Source organism: Motacilla alba, chromosome 1 (genome assembly GCF_015832195.1).
Source record: "Motacilla alba alba isolate MOTALB_02 chromosome 1, Motacilla_alba_V1.0_pri, whole genome shotgun sequence".
Lineage (NCBI taxonomy): Eukaryota > Metazoa > Chordata > Aves > Passeriformes > Motacillidae > Motacilla > Motacilla alba.
Window position 1 is genome coordinate 94,679,860 of NC_052016.1, and position 16,585 is coordinate 94,696,444.

General features: G+C 39.3%; 1 protein-coding gene across 1 annotated transcript in view; it reads right to left on the reverse strand.

Moving 5' to 3' along the window:
- Positions 1-1,440: 1,440 nt before the first annotated feature.
- The window catches only part of RFX8 (regulatory factor X8), a 32,761-nt gene continuing 17,616 nt past the window's right edge, over positions 1,441-16,585 (reverse strand). Inside the window, exons 11-16 of the mRNA XM_038143799.1 lie at positions 15,771-15,829; positions 12,447-12,603; positions 10,825-10,919; positions 9,559-9,673; positions 5,413-5,700; positions 1,441-1,586 (exon numbers count right to left, since the gene is read on the reverse strand). Coding sequence (XP_037999727.1) covers positions 1,540-1,586; positions 5,413-5,700; positions 9,559-9,673; positions 10,825-10,919; positions 12,447-12,603; positions 15,771-15,829 — 761 coding nt within the window. The 3' untranslated portion in view covers positions 1,441-1,539. The remainder of the gene's footprint in view (positions 1,587-5,412; positions 5,701-9,558; positions 9,674-10,824; positions 10,920-12,446; positions 12,604-15,770; positions 15,830-16,585) is intronic.

Genomic DNA, 16,585 nt, shown 5'->3' on the forward strand with positions numbered 1-16,585 from the left:
TTGTAAACTTCCATTGCATTCATGCAAATTATTTAAGGAACACAGGTTCAGTAGGAGACAGGGAAGAATGAATCTCTCAAAAGCTTTTGCCTGTCAGAAGGTTCTCAGGTACATCTAAAAGATGTTCTCAGGTACATCTTTCTTTTTCATATCTGTGAAGAACAGATTCCAGGATCAGTCTACTGATACAACTTCTGCCTAACTGTGCCATGAGAACAGGTATATCTAATCTAGAATCTAAACTCTTATAAATAAAAGTGGACTGGAGAACACTATTTTTATCTTATATTTTTTCCTACACTCCCTGTTCCCCTTTTTTTTATCCACTATAAAAACCTAAGGAATAGTGGAAATGGGTATAATGGGCCTTAAGACCCTAATATTTTTTTCTGATTGTGAAGATACTTCCCAAGAAAATATAATTTTGGCACCAAACTCTTAATCTTTTCTGCAGAGTTGAAAACATGACTACCTTTTCCTTTAGGACATGGCCCTGTCTACATCTGCTGCAATACCACACTTTTGAAAATTGATTCCCACTTCAGAGCTAGAGCTGAGACAGAGGAATGGAGATGCAATTGGAAAATCAATGCAGATTTCCAAACCCAAAATGAGTGAAAGCTTCCCAAGCTCCTGACAAGTGCTTTTCTCTGATTCAGGATATGTCCCTTCTTAACATACCAAGCAGTTGTCCCTTCTTGAAATAGCAGCCAGGCACAGACAACTCACTGCAGGCATGCTCTTCAAAAATAGCTAAAGCCCCCATTTTCATGGTGTTTCAGGGAATTTCCTCACACAGTCTGATGCATGCAAGATACAAAGCTCATCATTTGTATTTACTATTTTCTTTATATTTATGCCAGGGTTTCTCTTTATAAATATCTTTGCTTGTACTTTACTTACAGGACAAGCCCAAACAACCTAGTTTTGAACATAATAAAATAGTAACATTATAAACAGCCTATTTTATTTTGGTTAATAGAATTATATGTGAGATACTGACTCTCGTATGCTGCAGAAATGGTAAACAAAGCAGGAATTTCTAAAGACAGGAATTAGTTTTTATAGGTTTGATATTCAATAAATATAAATTTTAAATTAAACCCCATAGACAGAAAGCAGCATTAACACAGAGTCATTAATTTATGCTGTAGCTTCCAGATAATTTACCATGATTACCTCAGGTAGGTCTCCAGCTTTACTGACAACAGAAATATACAAGAAATACATAAAACCAAGCCACACCTTTATTTTCTGAAGATTTATTCAAATAATTCAAATCAAATCACATGACAACTTAAAATAATTGCATTGCTGGCGCAGTTTTGCATTTCATATAAAAAAAAAAAGAAATATCTTCGTTTAAGAGAACGAAAACAGTATTTCTTAAACTTTTATCAAAAAGTAAGAATGGCATATCATATAGAATGCTACAGCCAGGATGCTTTTCTCTGAAGATTTGCGGTTCTTTGGAGGCAAAGAAATATAATTTCATCTTTTTGAGTAAGAAATGTTTCCTTTCCAACTTGAAGATCCAACTTAGTACATGATATAATAATTTTCTCTTCCTAAATTATCTGGATGTGCTGAAAATTAGAAAAGAAACATGGAAATGTTTTGACTGTAGGAATTGTAAATAATTTCTTTCTCCCTTCTTTGAACAAAAAAGTCTTCTCTATTCTTAATTGCTGAACCTGAGGTACTTTATATTACCTTATAATAAATATAAAGCCTTATATTACATCAAATAAACCCAACAAGAGGAAGCACATATTGGGGTTCATCATAGGATGGCAAAGGTCTGACAGAAGGGCATATCCCCTTTGAATGCATCATTCACACTACTCACACTTTATTTGTTTTGAAAATGAATAGAAAGGCTTACCGCTGACACACAGTCTCAGCCTCTCTCCTGATGGGGACTGCTTTTTCATGCTGAAATTCTGGCTTTCTCAAAGTTCTGACACTGACTTCAAGCAGGGTCATGTTTTTGCTCTCTTTTTTTATCATTTTAGTTAATGATTTCACTTGATCTCTGTATCCTGGCTTATACAGACCACTCAGATGAACACTTACCATTCCTACAAGTCAAGTAGTTAACTATGTCCTATTTTTTCTCCTTTTTTTAACAAACCAAAGTGTTTGATTTGCTCTCTGCCAACACAGCTAGGAATAACATACCCTCAGTATCTTCGTGCCCTGATTTGCAGTATATTGTATGTTATGAAGGTGTGGAATTGGATTAAAAGCTACAGCACAGTGCTCTGCAGATGAGCCCACTGCAGGTGTGCTGCTTAATAGGATTTTAATTTGGTAACAAGTGAAAAAAAAGCAGAAACCTAGAATGAGATTTTCTAGATGAAAAAATGCTATTCACGCTGAGAGAAAGCAACTGCAAGCTCCGTGATAAGGAATAAAGGTCTGGCCAATTCTCTCTGAACTGCACTTTTATAGATTATGGCTTGTTCAGAGCATCTCTGTTGCTGCGACCGGTTTCATCAATTTTGAGTTCATGCTATGTGTGTTTGGCTCTATAGCATTTCATCTGCCCCACTTCCCTGATAAGCCAGTGTGTACCAATCTACTACATTGCCCCCTGCCCCCTACGTTTTGGTTTTTTTTATATAAAATCAATATTTTCTCAGGAGATGCCACCAACCTGGAATGTATTCTGTTTTCAAGAGTATTGACTCTATTTATTAATTCTATGTATTAATTATTTAAACTATATTTAAATATAAGATTCATAAATGTACTGCACTGTTCATAATAAATGGGAAAAGATGGTCTCCCTGCTGAGGAGTCTAATTTGTATTCAGCATCAACTAGGAATGAAAGACTAGAAACAGATGGAGAAGGAAGAGGAAGAATAAAGGTGACAACTAGAAGATCAGGAAGGGATCTGCTAAGCCACACATTTGGTGCTGCTGATATCAGGGTAACGTTGGGAGATTCTTTTCTGATTCATGTTACCAGTCTTCCCTCATATTTTTCCAGGGTTTTGTAGCAAGACCAAGTGGTTAGCACTAATTTCAATGAGCTGAGTGGGGAGTGTGATGAACAGATTTTTTTTTTTCCACAACATAACAGGCTGTAGAGAAGGCATAGAAATGTCTTGTGGAGCAAGATTAAAAACTATGGAGGTTGGGTGATGCTGGCAATGGATGGAGTGGAGGATGGGAGCTGATGAAAAGCTCTGGGTTGCAGAAAGCTGCCAAGCCTGCCTAAGGTGAAGGAATTAAAAGCAAAAATTATGAAATAAACCTGAGCAATATGTCAGGCAGCAGAAATGTGGTCCAGGAAACAGCAGTGTGGCTGGTGGATGCTGCTATGGGTGCTGAGGGTTTAGATACCCAACAGAGTGGTCTGTGGCCAAAGGGGGATTAGTCAAGAGCAGGGACAGATGGTTCCTTGGAAGCATGATGATGATTTTTGGTGATCAAAAGTCACTGAACAAAAATCCTCATGCAATGGAAATCTTGTCAGAGGATATACAGAGATGACAATACAAACAAAGCAGTGGGTGACAGAGATGCTTTTGGCAGCTCTGTTTTTCAGCAACCCATGGCATCAGTGTTGATATACAAAAGAAAGAATCTGCAATGGTCAAGGTGGGAGCACCACCCATCTGAAGAACGTGAGCGGGCAGAAGTGCTCACTCACTCTCTCACAGCTCCTGAAGCCCTCTTGAGCTGCAGCTTCAAGTTTTTCAACTCCATCACAAACTGTAAGCACTTGAACCACAACATAACAAGTGCTTACTAGAATATCTTTTTCATCCCAGTTATTAGCATCTTCCAGTTGGACTGGTAGAATCCACCATCTGTTGGGTTATTTGATGTCTAAACTTCTACACTTTCTCAGTCATTCACTGTGTCCTTCCCTCATCCACACCTTCTCCCAAGTCCCCATACTCCTCATTTCACATTTTACACTCTTCCCCTCTTATTCTGAAAGGGATGATTCCTCATCCCTCACTCTAATCAGCCTTGCTCTGTTCTTGTGATCAGGTACAAAAAATTCAAAACTGGTACATATTTATAAGCACATCACTTCCACAGACCAAACCTGGGTCAAGCCCTTGTCTGATGACCCCTGCAAAAAGCATTGCAATGGACATGGGACACACAAAAGGCAGCACAGTGAAGAGCACAGGAAATGGGCAGATACTGAATAAAATTTCTAGTGGTTCATTTCCTCATTTCTGACCATCACTGATTTAGAGCTCTCTTGCAAATTGTCAGCACCCAGCACAGTTCACATTTTGACATAAAGGTGGCATGGCAGGATGGGTCTTTATTTTACATTTGAAAAACAACAAAAGCTGTCAAACACACCCATCACATGTACAAATCATTCTTGGTTTGTCCTCTGTGTGCCTGCTTTCTTCCCTCCAGTTTTCTTTGCTGAGTTAGACTTAGCATACTTTAAAAAAATTAGGGTCCCTCACAGGGCCTTATAATTAATAAAGATGTTTTTAAAACAGTCAGTTTTCATTCCTGTGGTAGTGTATGGAAACTGAATACTTCTTGGGAATAAAATAACTATAGTAGTGTCACCCCAAAAATGTAGTTTTCTCTGTGAGTCTTGGTGCCATTAACATTTTTCTTTCACAGTTTTCTGGAAAACACAATGTTCTCTGAGACGTAAGACAAGTGCTCTTGCTGCATGGAAGAGTAATATGAGAACAGCTGAATGTCCAATTCATCACTTGCATTAACCACAGAGGCTTGATTCATATTCCCATGTGTTCTTGTATTTAAGCCTTGTATTCTAGAAGACTAGAGTCTATCTTGTTTTCTACCTGCATGTCACACCTTATGCTAGTAAGTTTGGAGCAGTGGACTGACTGCAGGAAAATCTGGTAGAGGAGAAGGGTCTCAAGGATTTCATATTTCTGAAGATATTTAATATCTTTTGATAAAACTAACAGATAATTGGAGGGAACAGAGCCTCTCAGTGCTTCCAAAAGTGGGGAAAGACCACGCTGTGCCCTCTCTTTTTTGATCGATAAATGCATGCAGTCTGTTTGTCAGCTGGCCCATGGCCTGCTCCCAGCCCACCAGAACAGCACTGCTCTTCCTCAGACAACATTTGGGGAATCAGAAGGAGGTCCTGACGTCTGCTGGAAGCCTAAGGAAAGAATTAGGAACCTGTGGTGCTGGGGAGGTGGGTGATGTTGAGATTACAATCCATTGATATCATTGTGGGGTGGGGGCAGGATGTGGAGGATGCTTTGTGAGTTGAGGTTTCAGCGACATTGGACACAGCTCCATGCAAACCTGGATTTCATTAGTTCTACTTTACATGCAGAAAATACCCCAATCAGCCACACACCTCCCAATCTGTCCTAATTTGCCCAATATATAACATTTCCCCCATCATTTTCTTTTAAGTTAATGTTAATTTCACCTTGCTGACAGTGGCTGTGTTCACCAAACAACTCAGAACTCTGGAAAGCATTGCTTAATCCAAAGTTACTCTGGTTCTGCATCACAAGAGCTGTCTGTGGAGCATTGGCTTGAGGTTCTTCCTCAGCAAAACAGGCTGAGAGATGGCTGGGCTCATAAACACACAGAACAGGGACCTCATTTTGCTTTGCAACCAAGGCATTTCCTTCTTCCTTCTCCTCTTCTATATAGGACTGGAAAATGTGAGCCGCAAAATCAACAAGCAGCATATTCAGCAAAAGCCAGGATCCTAGGTTTAAAGAAAAACAAAGATAATTATGACAACCTCTTCATTTGCATGTATTTATTATGTGTTCTTTTTTGAAGGGATTCATTATAGTAATAGGCTAGACAAAGTAATGGACTAGCACTCATCAAACAGTACTTACAAAATTATGAACTTCCAAATATCCCAGAAAAATAAGCACCACTGCTAATTTTAAATATATGCAAATTTTTTTCCCCTTATTTAAGGAGGAAGTTTTTCGCAGAAAGAGTGGTCAAATACTGGAATCATCTGCCCAGGGAGGTGGTGGAGTCACCATCCCTGGATGTGTTTAAAAAAAGACTGGATGTGGCACTTGGTGCCATGATCTAGTTGAGGTGTTAGAACATGGGTTGGACTCGATGATCTTAAAGGTCTCTTCCAACCTAAAAATTCTGTGAATCTGTGATTTAACTAGAAAGGAAAGTTGTGTTCATTCACTTTCCTGTTCAAGTTCCTCCTCCACATTCACTTCTACTACAAGGCTTATCAATAACCATGTATTATTTCCATTCTCCCCTCAGACAGAGAAATCATTCCACCTCTTCCCAAGCAAAACCTCCTACAGACATCTGTGTGGCATTAAATGGCCCACCTTGCAGCTTGGACCATAAGTGATAAAAGCCAAAAGGGATAAAGACTCACTGAGGGCATAGACTTTTGAATCAAACCTTGGTTTAAAGCCCTCACAGTAAAAAGTCGATCTTCCATGCCATAAATCTGCATAGGAATTCATCAAGCTCTGCATCCCACATCCCACAAAAGTTCATATGGACATCAACAAGGAGATATCACAATTTATATTAATGACCACAGCTTACAAAGCTTTAAAAATGAAAAATACTCTCTTTTGATGTTATATATGTCTAAGAAGCTGCTGCTTCTGCTGTTCATCCTTTTGAGTATCCTTAAACTAGGAAAGAAGAAGGAAGTGCTTGTTTACCTATGAAACAAGGAAAGGGATTTTTATAGTTGGAGTTGAAAAAATATTGATTTGTTAATAGTAGTTCTAACTACTATTTGTTAAGAGTGTTTCTAACAGTCTTACAGGTGTTTTCAATATATTCTCTAAGAGTAAGCATGAAGCCAAAGCTACCACTCCAGCTGTCTTTTGGGATAATACAGAAGAACACAGTTCTCAAGAGGAACCAGGTTGAAGCAATTTGTTGCAGAAGAGGAATGCACAGCTCACTACTCAGTCCCCACGGCTTGGCAGTGCATCCTTGAATGCCTTGGAAGGCAGCAGAGGTGTGTGAGCTGACATGAAACTCTGTGAGGGAGGTGTGTAGAGGCACATTTTCTGGAGAGGAGACAGAGCTGAAGGAGCTGTAGAGGTCCCATGAGCCCTGAATGCTCTAGCACACCTGCTCCCTGCTGCCTTACAGCAGGGGCAACTGCAGGGCTCCTCTGATCTCACTTGGGCATCACCCAAGTGGGGGCTGGGCTGGAAAAGGGTGAAAGTCAATCCTAAATTGAGAGGTGTGAGTATGCCAGTGTACTATGTCTGCTGGATGTGGCAAGCTTGAAGGCAAGAGGTCGTCAGAAGTAAAGAGTCATTTTGGTTACTGGATTAACATGACAGACATTTCCCCAGGTAATTGTGTGTTTCCTCAGTCTGGACGCTACATAGTTCATATTTTGAAGAAATGCTGAGATTTAAGACATTTCTGGAAAGCAGTGTTCCCAAGTACAGAACATTTACACCAGATGGCTTGTTAACAGAACTGCTTCAGCCTGTCTGCTAAAACTCAGTGTCCTAAAGAATAGAAACATGCAAAAAAAAAAAAAAAGATAGATCAAATACAACATCTTAAGGAGTAAAGAAAGCTAATAATGACCACATTATTGAAGCATCATGGCAAAATATTAAAAAGTATTTTTAACTCTCTCATATTTGAAATAAATTCAATTTTAGTGTTATTGAAGTATAGTAGGAAAACAGTCATAAAATGGGTGAAAATGTAATTTGTAATTAGTTTAACGAAGTTTCAGCAGACCAGGAGACACGCTCCATCCATTGTATCCCATCCATCCACACAACTGCAGAACAGGGAGACAATTCATTAAACTCTTCTTGTGGTGGAAAGAGGCAAGAGGATTTCATCGTCACAGGGATTTTAATAAACATTATACTTCCAGTGCAGTTCTTGGAATGCATTCTCAATTTATTCATTGCCAAAAATACTGCATATAACTTTGGAGAGTTTTGTGCAGAACTCCTCTGGAGAGAGAGAAAGGACTGATTCTTTTACTGTAATGCAGCAGCTGATGGACGAGGGACCCTACTGTGTTATGTTCCCTGCAGACACAGAACAAAACTCTGATCCTGCTCCAGACAGTTTACAAGTAAACAGAAGGCAAAAGGCAGCAGCTTGATGCAGAAGAAGAGTGTGTTCATACATGCACAAGCACAGGCATTAATGGGGTAAGAATACTGAAGAACACAAAAGGCAACCACCTTGACATACCCCTTTGTTTTGTATTTATAGCAAACACATGAAAGCGTGGTTTTGAAGGGGCATTTCAAAGAAAATAATGAGGTTTTCTTTGGCTATTTGTATGAAGTTTCATCCAACAGAGGAGTTAAAAATATGAAGCTGCTCCTTTGAAAATGTAAAAGGCATTTAATACAGTTTGGGATTAGATGCAACTCACAGGAGACAGTGCATTTCTGCAGAAATGGCACCTTTGCAAGGTGTTACAAGTGAAGAGAAAGGCAGTTAGGGTAGAGATTGGACTGATTTAAGACATGTTTATATCACTTCAAGCCTCTTTGACTGAACACAACTGCACAGCTCCTTCCCTTCTCCTACCTTGCACTTGTGTATGATGGATTTGATGTTTGACAGCTCAGAGCCCTAAGATGGAAAGAAAAATAACCCAGCTAAAGAAGTGGCTATTTTTCAGTCAGTTCAACACCTTCAGCAGGTGTGCTGCTGGCTAGGCAAGAACTAAGGTCAGTGTAAGACATAAGTAAGAGCAGCATTTATCTGTTGTCACAGGAACTAACTGTGTTTTTGGCAACTAGTTATTGCAGTGGCTCTGCTCTGGCTGTATTATACAAAAAGAACCTGAGGGACTCAGAGCTATCACTTCAGATGTCTGGAATGCTTACGGTTTGGAATATTAGTGGCCCCAGATCTCCATCAAACCATTTTGCTGTGGTGTGCAGCTCTTGTATGGAGGGAAAGCAGAGGCTCTCACCTCAGGCTGCTGTTCCCTGTTTCCCCACAAAGTACAACTTCTGCCAAAAGAGGGAGTCCCAGCTTTCCTGCCATCTACAGCTGCATGCTCCCACTGTCCTCTCTTATGCTCATCCTAGAGTTTTGCTCAGAGAACTGGTTTGGTCAAAACCTAATAATTTCATTTCCCTGACCTGTCTAGCCACATCACCAGGAGAATGGTGATAAAAGGAGAAGGAGAAGAGACGCCTCTATTAAATGTTGCATGCATTTATGTCAGTTAAAATCATAGAGTCACAGAAATGCAGAGCGGTTTGGATTGGCAGGGACCTTAAAGACCATCTAGAGCCAACCCCCTGCCATGTGCTTTCCAGAGGTTGCTCAAAGCCCCATCCAACCTGGCCTTGAACACTTCCAGGGACAGGGCATCCACAGCTTCTCTGGGCAGCCTGTTTCAATGCCTCACCACCCTCACTGTAGAGAATTTCTTCCTAATGTCCAGTCTATACTTGCTCTCTTTCAGTTTAAAGCCATTCCCCGTTGTCCTGTCATTACATCGCCAGCTGTCATTGGCCCCTTTAGGTACTTTTGGATCTGTTGCCTCTGCCATCTCAGGTCAAAAAGGGGCATATCAAATTAGAGTCACAAAGATCCTCTTTACCAAAACTGTCTGTCCTGTTGATGGTCAGAATCTTGCCTACATTGCTCAGTAGGAGGTTCCATTTCAACATGAAATCTGATGCCTGCTCTTTAAATGCCTCTTTACTCTTGCTTGGCTGCAGATAAAAAAAAATGGTTTATGATAAAGTTGGTTAAAAGAATTCCTTTGTGTGTGTCAGACCATTTTCTCTATACAAACTACATATAAAGGTGAAAAAATCAACAAGAATATTTTTTCTATTAGAATCCTAAAATGTCGTAGTTGAAAGACATCTTTGGATATTACCTATTCGGATCTCTTGTCCAAAGCATGGCCAGCTTAGTTCAGGCCTTGTCCAGCCAAGTTCTGAATATCTCCTGGATAAAGATTCCACAGCCTTTCCAGGTAACCTCTTCCTATGCTTAATTATTCTAATAGTAATTTTTTTTCTTTGTATCTATTGAAAATTTTCTTTTCTGCAACTTGTGTCTATTGCCTTATGGCCCATAACTGTGAACCTCCAGGAAAAGTCCCACTCCATCTTCTCTAGACCATCCCATCATGTCACTAAGGGTTATGTAAGACGGAGGCACTACAGAATTGCAAAGTACTATTCTTTGTTTAAAAAGAAAAAAATAAGAGTAAATAATTAAGCCAAGTAAACGCAGTTTACTCTGCTTCTTCAGAAAGGAGAAAAAAACCCCAGACTCTAAGTACCACCCAAACCCAAGTTAATTGTTATGGTAACCAACCAAATGCAGCAGTACCAACACGGTGACGCAAATTGTGAGTCAGTGAAGGTAGAGGGGTGGTAGAGCTGGTAATCTGTTGAAAGGTGCATATGTGAGGATGGTCATACTTGAGTCTTTCACAAGAGCTAGAGAATTTCTACTGGAAGTTCTTAGTACTTGCTAAAAGTCAACAGCTTGGTGAAATAAGGATGTAAGGAACCATGAAGTGTTCTTCATTTATACCAATATATAACTTCTGAATTTTGCTTTATTAGGGGCTATGATAATATGTGTCTATGTAATCAGAGCAGATACTGAAACCACTAGAGTGGATATGTGCTCAGAAATATGCTTGTAGTTGTTTGCACAGATGGAATTTTTGTACGTCAATTAATTCTCCCCTTTTCCACAGCACGCATAAATTGTATTTATGCAAATCTGCAGTCTGGTCAGGTTGCTAGTGTGCAGTGTAGCTCCTGCAGACTAGTGACAGTCAGCATGTAGCAGGATAAATGATGTGTTCACTCCTTCTATTCTGAAATTATTAATTTTATACCTTAATAACAAAAGTCTGGAGATCTGAAGACAAACAGCTCAGGAGATCCCGAATATCTGTGGAAGATGTCAGTGAAGAAATGAAGTTCTTCAAACCTGTGAAATACAGAAGGGAGATCATTACTTGAAGTGATTGGTCTGCCTTTTGGTTTGTTTCTGCAGTTTTGAGCTTTTTTTTCCCCTTTTATTTTACCTTAAAATAGATTAAGACATCTGTTTCTAGCATTTTGATTAATATACCATTTCTTTAGTGAGGAATAGTACCCTACTTTGAAATCAGTCAGAATTCATGTGTATGTCCATTTCTAGCATAACTGCACTGACCAGTCATCAGGGCAAAGGTGGCAAGAAAAAGCAGTTTCAATGAGAAAGCTGGAATTTGGTTAGAGGCAATGCTAACTTATTTATCTGAGATTTTATGTGGTTGAGGGAAAAAAATTAATCTTGGTCTGGCTGTTGACGGGAGAACAAAATTTTAAAACAATAACAGAAGACGCAGAATATTCTGTAGGCCAACAGAAATATGGATAATGCTGCCACATATCAGTGCAATTGTTCCCCCAAAAATTTGGCACCTACCACCCAATGCCAAAAGGAAAATTGCATCTCCCTGAATTTATACCCTTCTAATTGAGACCTCTTCCTTCCAGAAAGCACATGGACAAGTTCAGTGAAACCTTGCTTATTAGAAATGACAGTTTGGAAAAGCTGAAATGAAAACAGAGAATTCAATAAAACCACCTTGGGAAGTCTAAGAACATTGGTAACATAACAAAAAATGTAATAAGTGTTCTCGGCAGTGGTTTTGGGTTTAGTATGTGTATGTATATTATTGAAATGGTTCTCCTGACGATTCTGTGAAGCAGGCAAGTTATTATTCCTACTGAAAGCAGTCACAGAAAGTCTGTGACAAATCCTTTGTCAGTGCGTGAGTTGGTGATGGACCAGGAACAAAGAGCTGAGGTTGCCCCGGTTAGTTCTGTGCACAGCCTAGTCCAACTTGCCTATCTCTTCTTAATATTTTGAATGGCAGACCATTAATCTAAAAATTAAGTTTCTGTTCTATTCCTTTTCATTAATCTGTGAAATCAGTATGTCGTGGCTGCACACAAACTGTTTATTTTATTGTTTACAGCACAACATTGATCCCACAGGCCACAATACAGCAAAAGGACATCAAAGCTAAAAGGCCTTGTCCAGTTCAGCATACAGTATTTTAAAATCTGGCCACAAGAAATGATTCTGTGTGCTTCAGCTAATAACAGAGGAAAATAAAATGATTGAAAACATCTTTCCTGTCAAAAGAAACCATGAAAAAATAACCCTGCTTGTCAACCTTCTTCTAGGAAATACATAATTCAGTAACATAAACTCCACTCCTGCTGTCACAGAATGCTTTAAGAGAGTCAGAACCAAAAGCCTTTAATTCTTAAACTTTAAAGTCAGGAGGATATTACCTCATGCTGGACTCTCAACTTTATTGGCTCTTTTCTAGCCCTTCAGGTTACAGGAAGACTGTAATTCCCAGTAAGGCAGATGTCATGACTAAACAAGAGGAAATGCTGGACCTTTAACAATGACAAGCTAGTGCTTAAGAGGAAAGACAATAAATAGCAACATTACATTTTAATTGTATGTTTTTCTGCCGCTTCTTTGGATTCCTGAACTTCTCTTGAAAGAGGTCTTTAGTCACATCCAGAGATTTCTCATTGAAGATGGCATGCAAGCCTGATCTCAGAACAGTGACTGTGCTGTTGTTGTTCAAGAGTGCTCTTACTGTCTGAAGAGAATAAAAAAACAGTTAATGCCTTTCATTTTCTCAAGCCCTTAACTCAGCCAAATAAGGGAATTGAAAAAGGAAAGCTTCCCTTATTCAATACTAGACTTCATATGACCAGTCTCCAAACTGGGGGTGTGGGGTGGGTAGAGGATCAAAGGAGATAAATCTGAAGTTGTCTTCAAGAGAGTTTTGTTCTGGGAGATGTCCTTTTCAATGATGCTCTGTGTTGTCTGTGATGGAGCAGACAAGGCTAACATACTTGAATTATCTGAGCAATTGCCTGGGCAATTGGCTTTGCCTAGAGTTATTATAATTACACTAAATAATGAAATTTTGTCTAAAGCATGGAATGAATGGTGTATCAGGGATGACTTTCCTTCAGTGTTATCTATCCTTAATTCATGTTGCAATTTAATTGTTGCAAGTTTTCTCAAGTTGCTCAAGCCTTTGAGAGAGTAAAAATAACATTAGAAATACGGTATTAGTTAAAAGAGTATTAGTTGGTATTTTCTCCCATTTATCTGCTTATGAGTAATTTGTAATGAATCTGTCTTCATATTTATCTCAAAAAGTATTACAGAGATATTACAAACAATTTTCAGACTAACATTTATCATCATCTCTTCACTTTTTTTAGTTAGTTGCTAATATCACACAATATTCCTTAAGATTCTTGATGAAACAATGAAAACAGTCAAGGAAACAAAATCTGAATCCATTTAATTTTGTTAACAAATATGTTTTGTCTTTCATACTGAAATCAGTAAGATCCTAAAGCCTTTTTTGGACCTCGTGCTTTTCTGTGAATAACCCTTGTCCAGTTGGGTTTTTCAGAGGAAAAATATGTTTTGTAAAATTCCAGAAAACTTCGGGATTCATACATGTTTTAACAAATCCCATTCACCAGGTGCTTAACATGACCCCACAAGCAGCAACCAATGCAGCTGACCATTTCTTTGCAAAAATTATCAATACAGCTATTTTTCATCACTCTGCTAACCTTTTTTAAATGCCAAACTCAATCTGATTCTCACTTAGCAATCTACTTCATATAAGTTAAAGACAAGGGCATCATTCTTATTTGACTTGGAGCTTTCAGTGACAGAAAAAGAGTCTGCAAAAAGAATACACGACCCAAAGGCTGGGAGCTACCAGGGCAGCACCTTCAGTAGGCTGCTAACACCTGGCTCCATGCCCAAACACTTTAGACTGATCCCTTTAGCCATTGGATTTCACTATACTAAACATGATTCTCCAAAATGACTGAGAGCCAGCCCTCTCAACTCAAATACAACTTACCAGAGGCAGGAATCAGCCCCAGAAAATGACAAGCATCATATTCACATTCTTTTCTCATAGGGAATTTGCACCTTTTTATGCTCTAATTATTTCTACATGTCCAGGTAGTAGCAGCTGTCAGCCTGCTTTATCTACACATGGTGGGAAAGTTACCTTTTTTCTTTTGAATGTTGACCCTGCCAAAATTGTTCTTACTTTCTCACCAGATGGCTGAATTATTGTGAAGTGCTCGACAAGGAATGATGTGGTTACAGTGTTCAGAGGTTGCAGCTGCACAGTGCCTCTGCAGCACTGCTCATCAGGAGCACTCTTGCCTGCTCTGACCATCAGTCTTTAGTTGAAATTCCAGATGCATTTTAGACAGAAAACTGAGGAGGTTGATTAGAAATATCAAATTACTCCTGTGTGAGAAGATGAGATAACCTTCAGAGAGAAATAACTGAGGCAGGGTGTGATGCAGGTTTGTGGGAAGCATTGCTTGAAGAAGGGTACGAATTTTAAAATAAGAAAGTATTTTTTCATACAACAAATAATTAAACCTTGGAACTCACTACCCCAAAATATCAAGTACAGTAAAACTCTTTTACTTTTCCCTTGTGTTTTGAAGAGGCTCTAGAGAAGGTACAAACAACTTTTACTTGTGAGAGCTAAAAGTATAAATTCAACCATGATTCTCCAGTCTGCTGTGTTCAATTTGTGTGGGTTAAACAGTATAAAAGGGATGCGGAGCACCCAGAGGCTTCTTCTAGAAGCTTCTTCTTCCCCCAATTGCTGAAATTCTCTTGCCCTAAATCTTGAGGGTGTAAATCCAGTTTTGACTCTGCAGCTTTTCCACACATTAAGAATAGGGAAGGAAGACTGAAAGAGCTACAACCAGCCCTTTGACATCATGGCTTGAAAACAAGAAGGATGATTTGAAGTATGCAAATCAAATGCAAATGTCTGGGAATAGGTGACACTCATGATCTTGCTGGATCATGCTCTTCAATGCATAAGAAGACCTGTTTAGAAGCACATAAAGCTGAGATTTTCAGGTGTTAGTATCTCCAGTGGCTACTGCAGTTAGTGGAAACTATGAGTGCTCAGTACTTCATGGATGTCAACTTTTTGTGTGGGTAGTCACCCTTATGCATGTCTGTGCTTTTTATTTTTTACTCTTTTTTTTTTTTTTTTTTTTTTGTAAGAGGAGGGAGTGTTTTGTATGCTGCTGGTGATGAAGTTTTCCCATAAAGAAAAGCTACATTTAGTGGTCCAAGAAGCTGCAGTTCCTCCCGTCCCTCCCTTCCTCCCTCACTTGTTTTCTTCCTGCTTCCCTTCTTCTATCTGAGTAATGATTCAAATCAGATGGTATGGTGGGAAAATGTAAATAACAACTTGTACATGTTTGAAGGAGAGAATATATCCCCTGCTCTCTTTTGCTCTCTTCCCTATTTGTGACCTTCCTTTTTCTGCTGTAGCCCAGACCACCTCAAAACTCAAGGATTTGGGAGGATCCAAGGGCACCAATGGAAGGAATGCTCCAGCATGTGCTTTCAACTGACTTTGGCATGGATGGGCAAAGAAACTGGAAACTGGAAACTGGAAACTGTCATCTGACCCTTCCAACTACTGTGTTCTTCTCTCCATGGGCTGCCATCAACTACATCTCAGAGGCTTTCAGAAGAATCCAGAGTGAGGAAAATGTCCCCTCAGCATGCTTAACAGTGAGGGAAGAGATGGGTAGGAGTGTGGGCATGGCATGGTCAGTGTACAGTTGGGAACATCCACGCTGCTGCGCTTGCTCTCCGATACAGCGTGTCAAAAACAGTGCAAACAGCTCGCGGGAATGAGATTCCCAGCTCCTTTTTTTCCTGAATTCTAGAACATACCTTGACCATGTTGCAAAGGTCTGTCTGTCTCCTGAGCCTTTTTACAAACTCTTTAGCTTCTGTTAAAGAAGAGGCAGATGTTTCATATCATTAATATTTTACAGTCTAAAATACATTAATGAAGACATATTTTAAGTTAGGAAGTAGTTCCCATGGGGAGATTTGGAGGGTAATGGAGGGCACAGCAGGGGCACTGAGACAGCATTATGAGATGGGCTGGGGATCCTTGCAGTCAAAACTTGCAAGAAGCTACCCAGCTCACCTCTCTGTCACCCTGATTTTTTAAGATTTTCTAAGCCTTCTGATGTTTACATTCTTGTAACAAACTTTCTCGCACACTTTCTGTAAATAACTTATTGTTTAGAATTCTTTTATAGAGGAAGAAAAATTTGATAAACTGTTAATTTGTCCAGTGTCATTGGAGAGGTGGCACTGTCACCCTCCAATCCACTGTCACTTTTAGAAAACTATAAATGTTAGAGTCAGAAAATAAGCGTCCCCATTTTCATCACCTTGAGAACAGCAGTGTGCGTTTGTATTCTTTCGTGTCCTAGAGTGACAACCTCTCTTCCTTCACTGTGAATCTATTAATCCATGTTGTGCAGGAAAAAGTCTTTCAATGTTTTCTTATTTTCATTTAATACTTCCTAATTAATGCTCTGTCAAGCATTCAAATGTAAGATATGCCAAAATTCAGTCTGTCTGCAACACTGAGCATATGAATCATAACACAAACTTTAGCCTACACAGCAGCCCTGCTTCACCTCTGTGGAGCTGGTCTTCACTCAATGATCAACTGAGCAACACGATGTTTT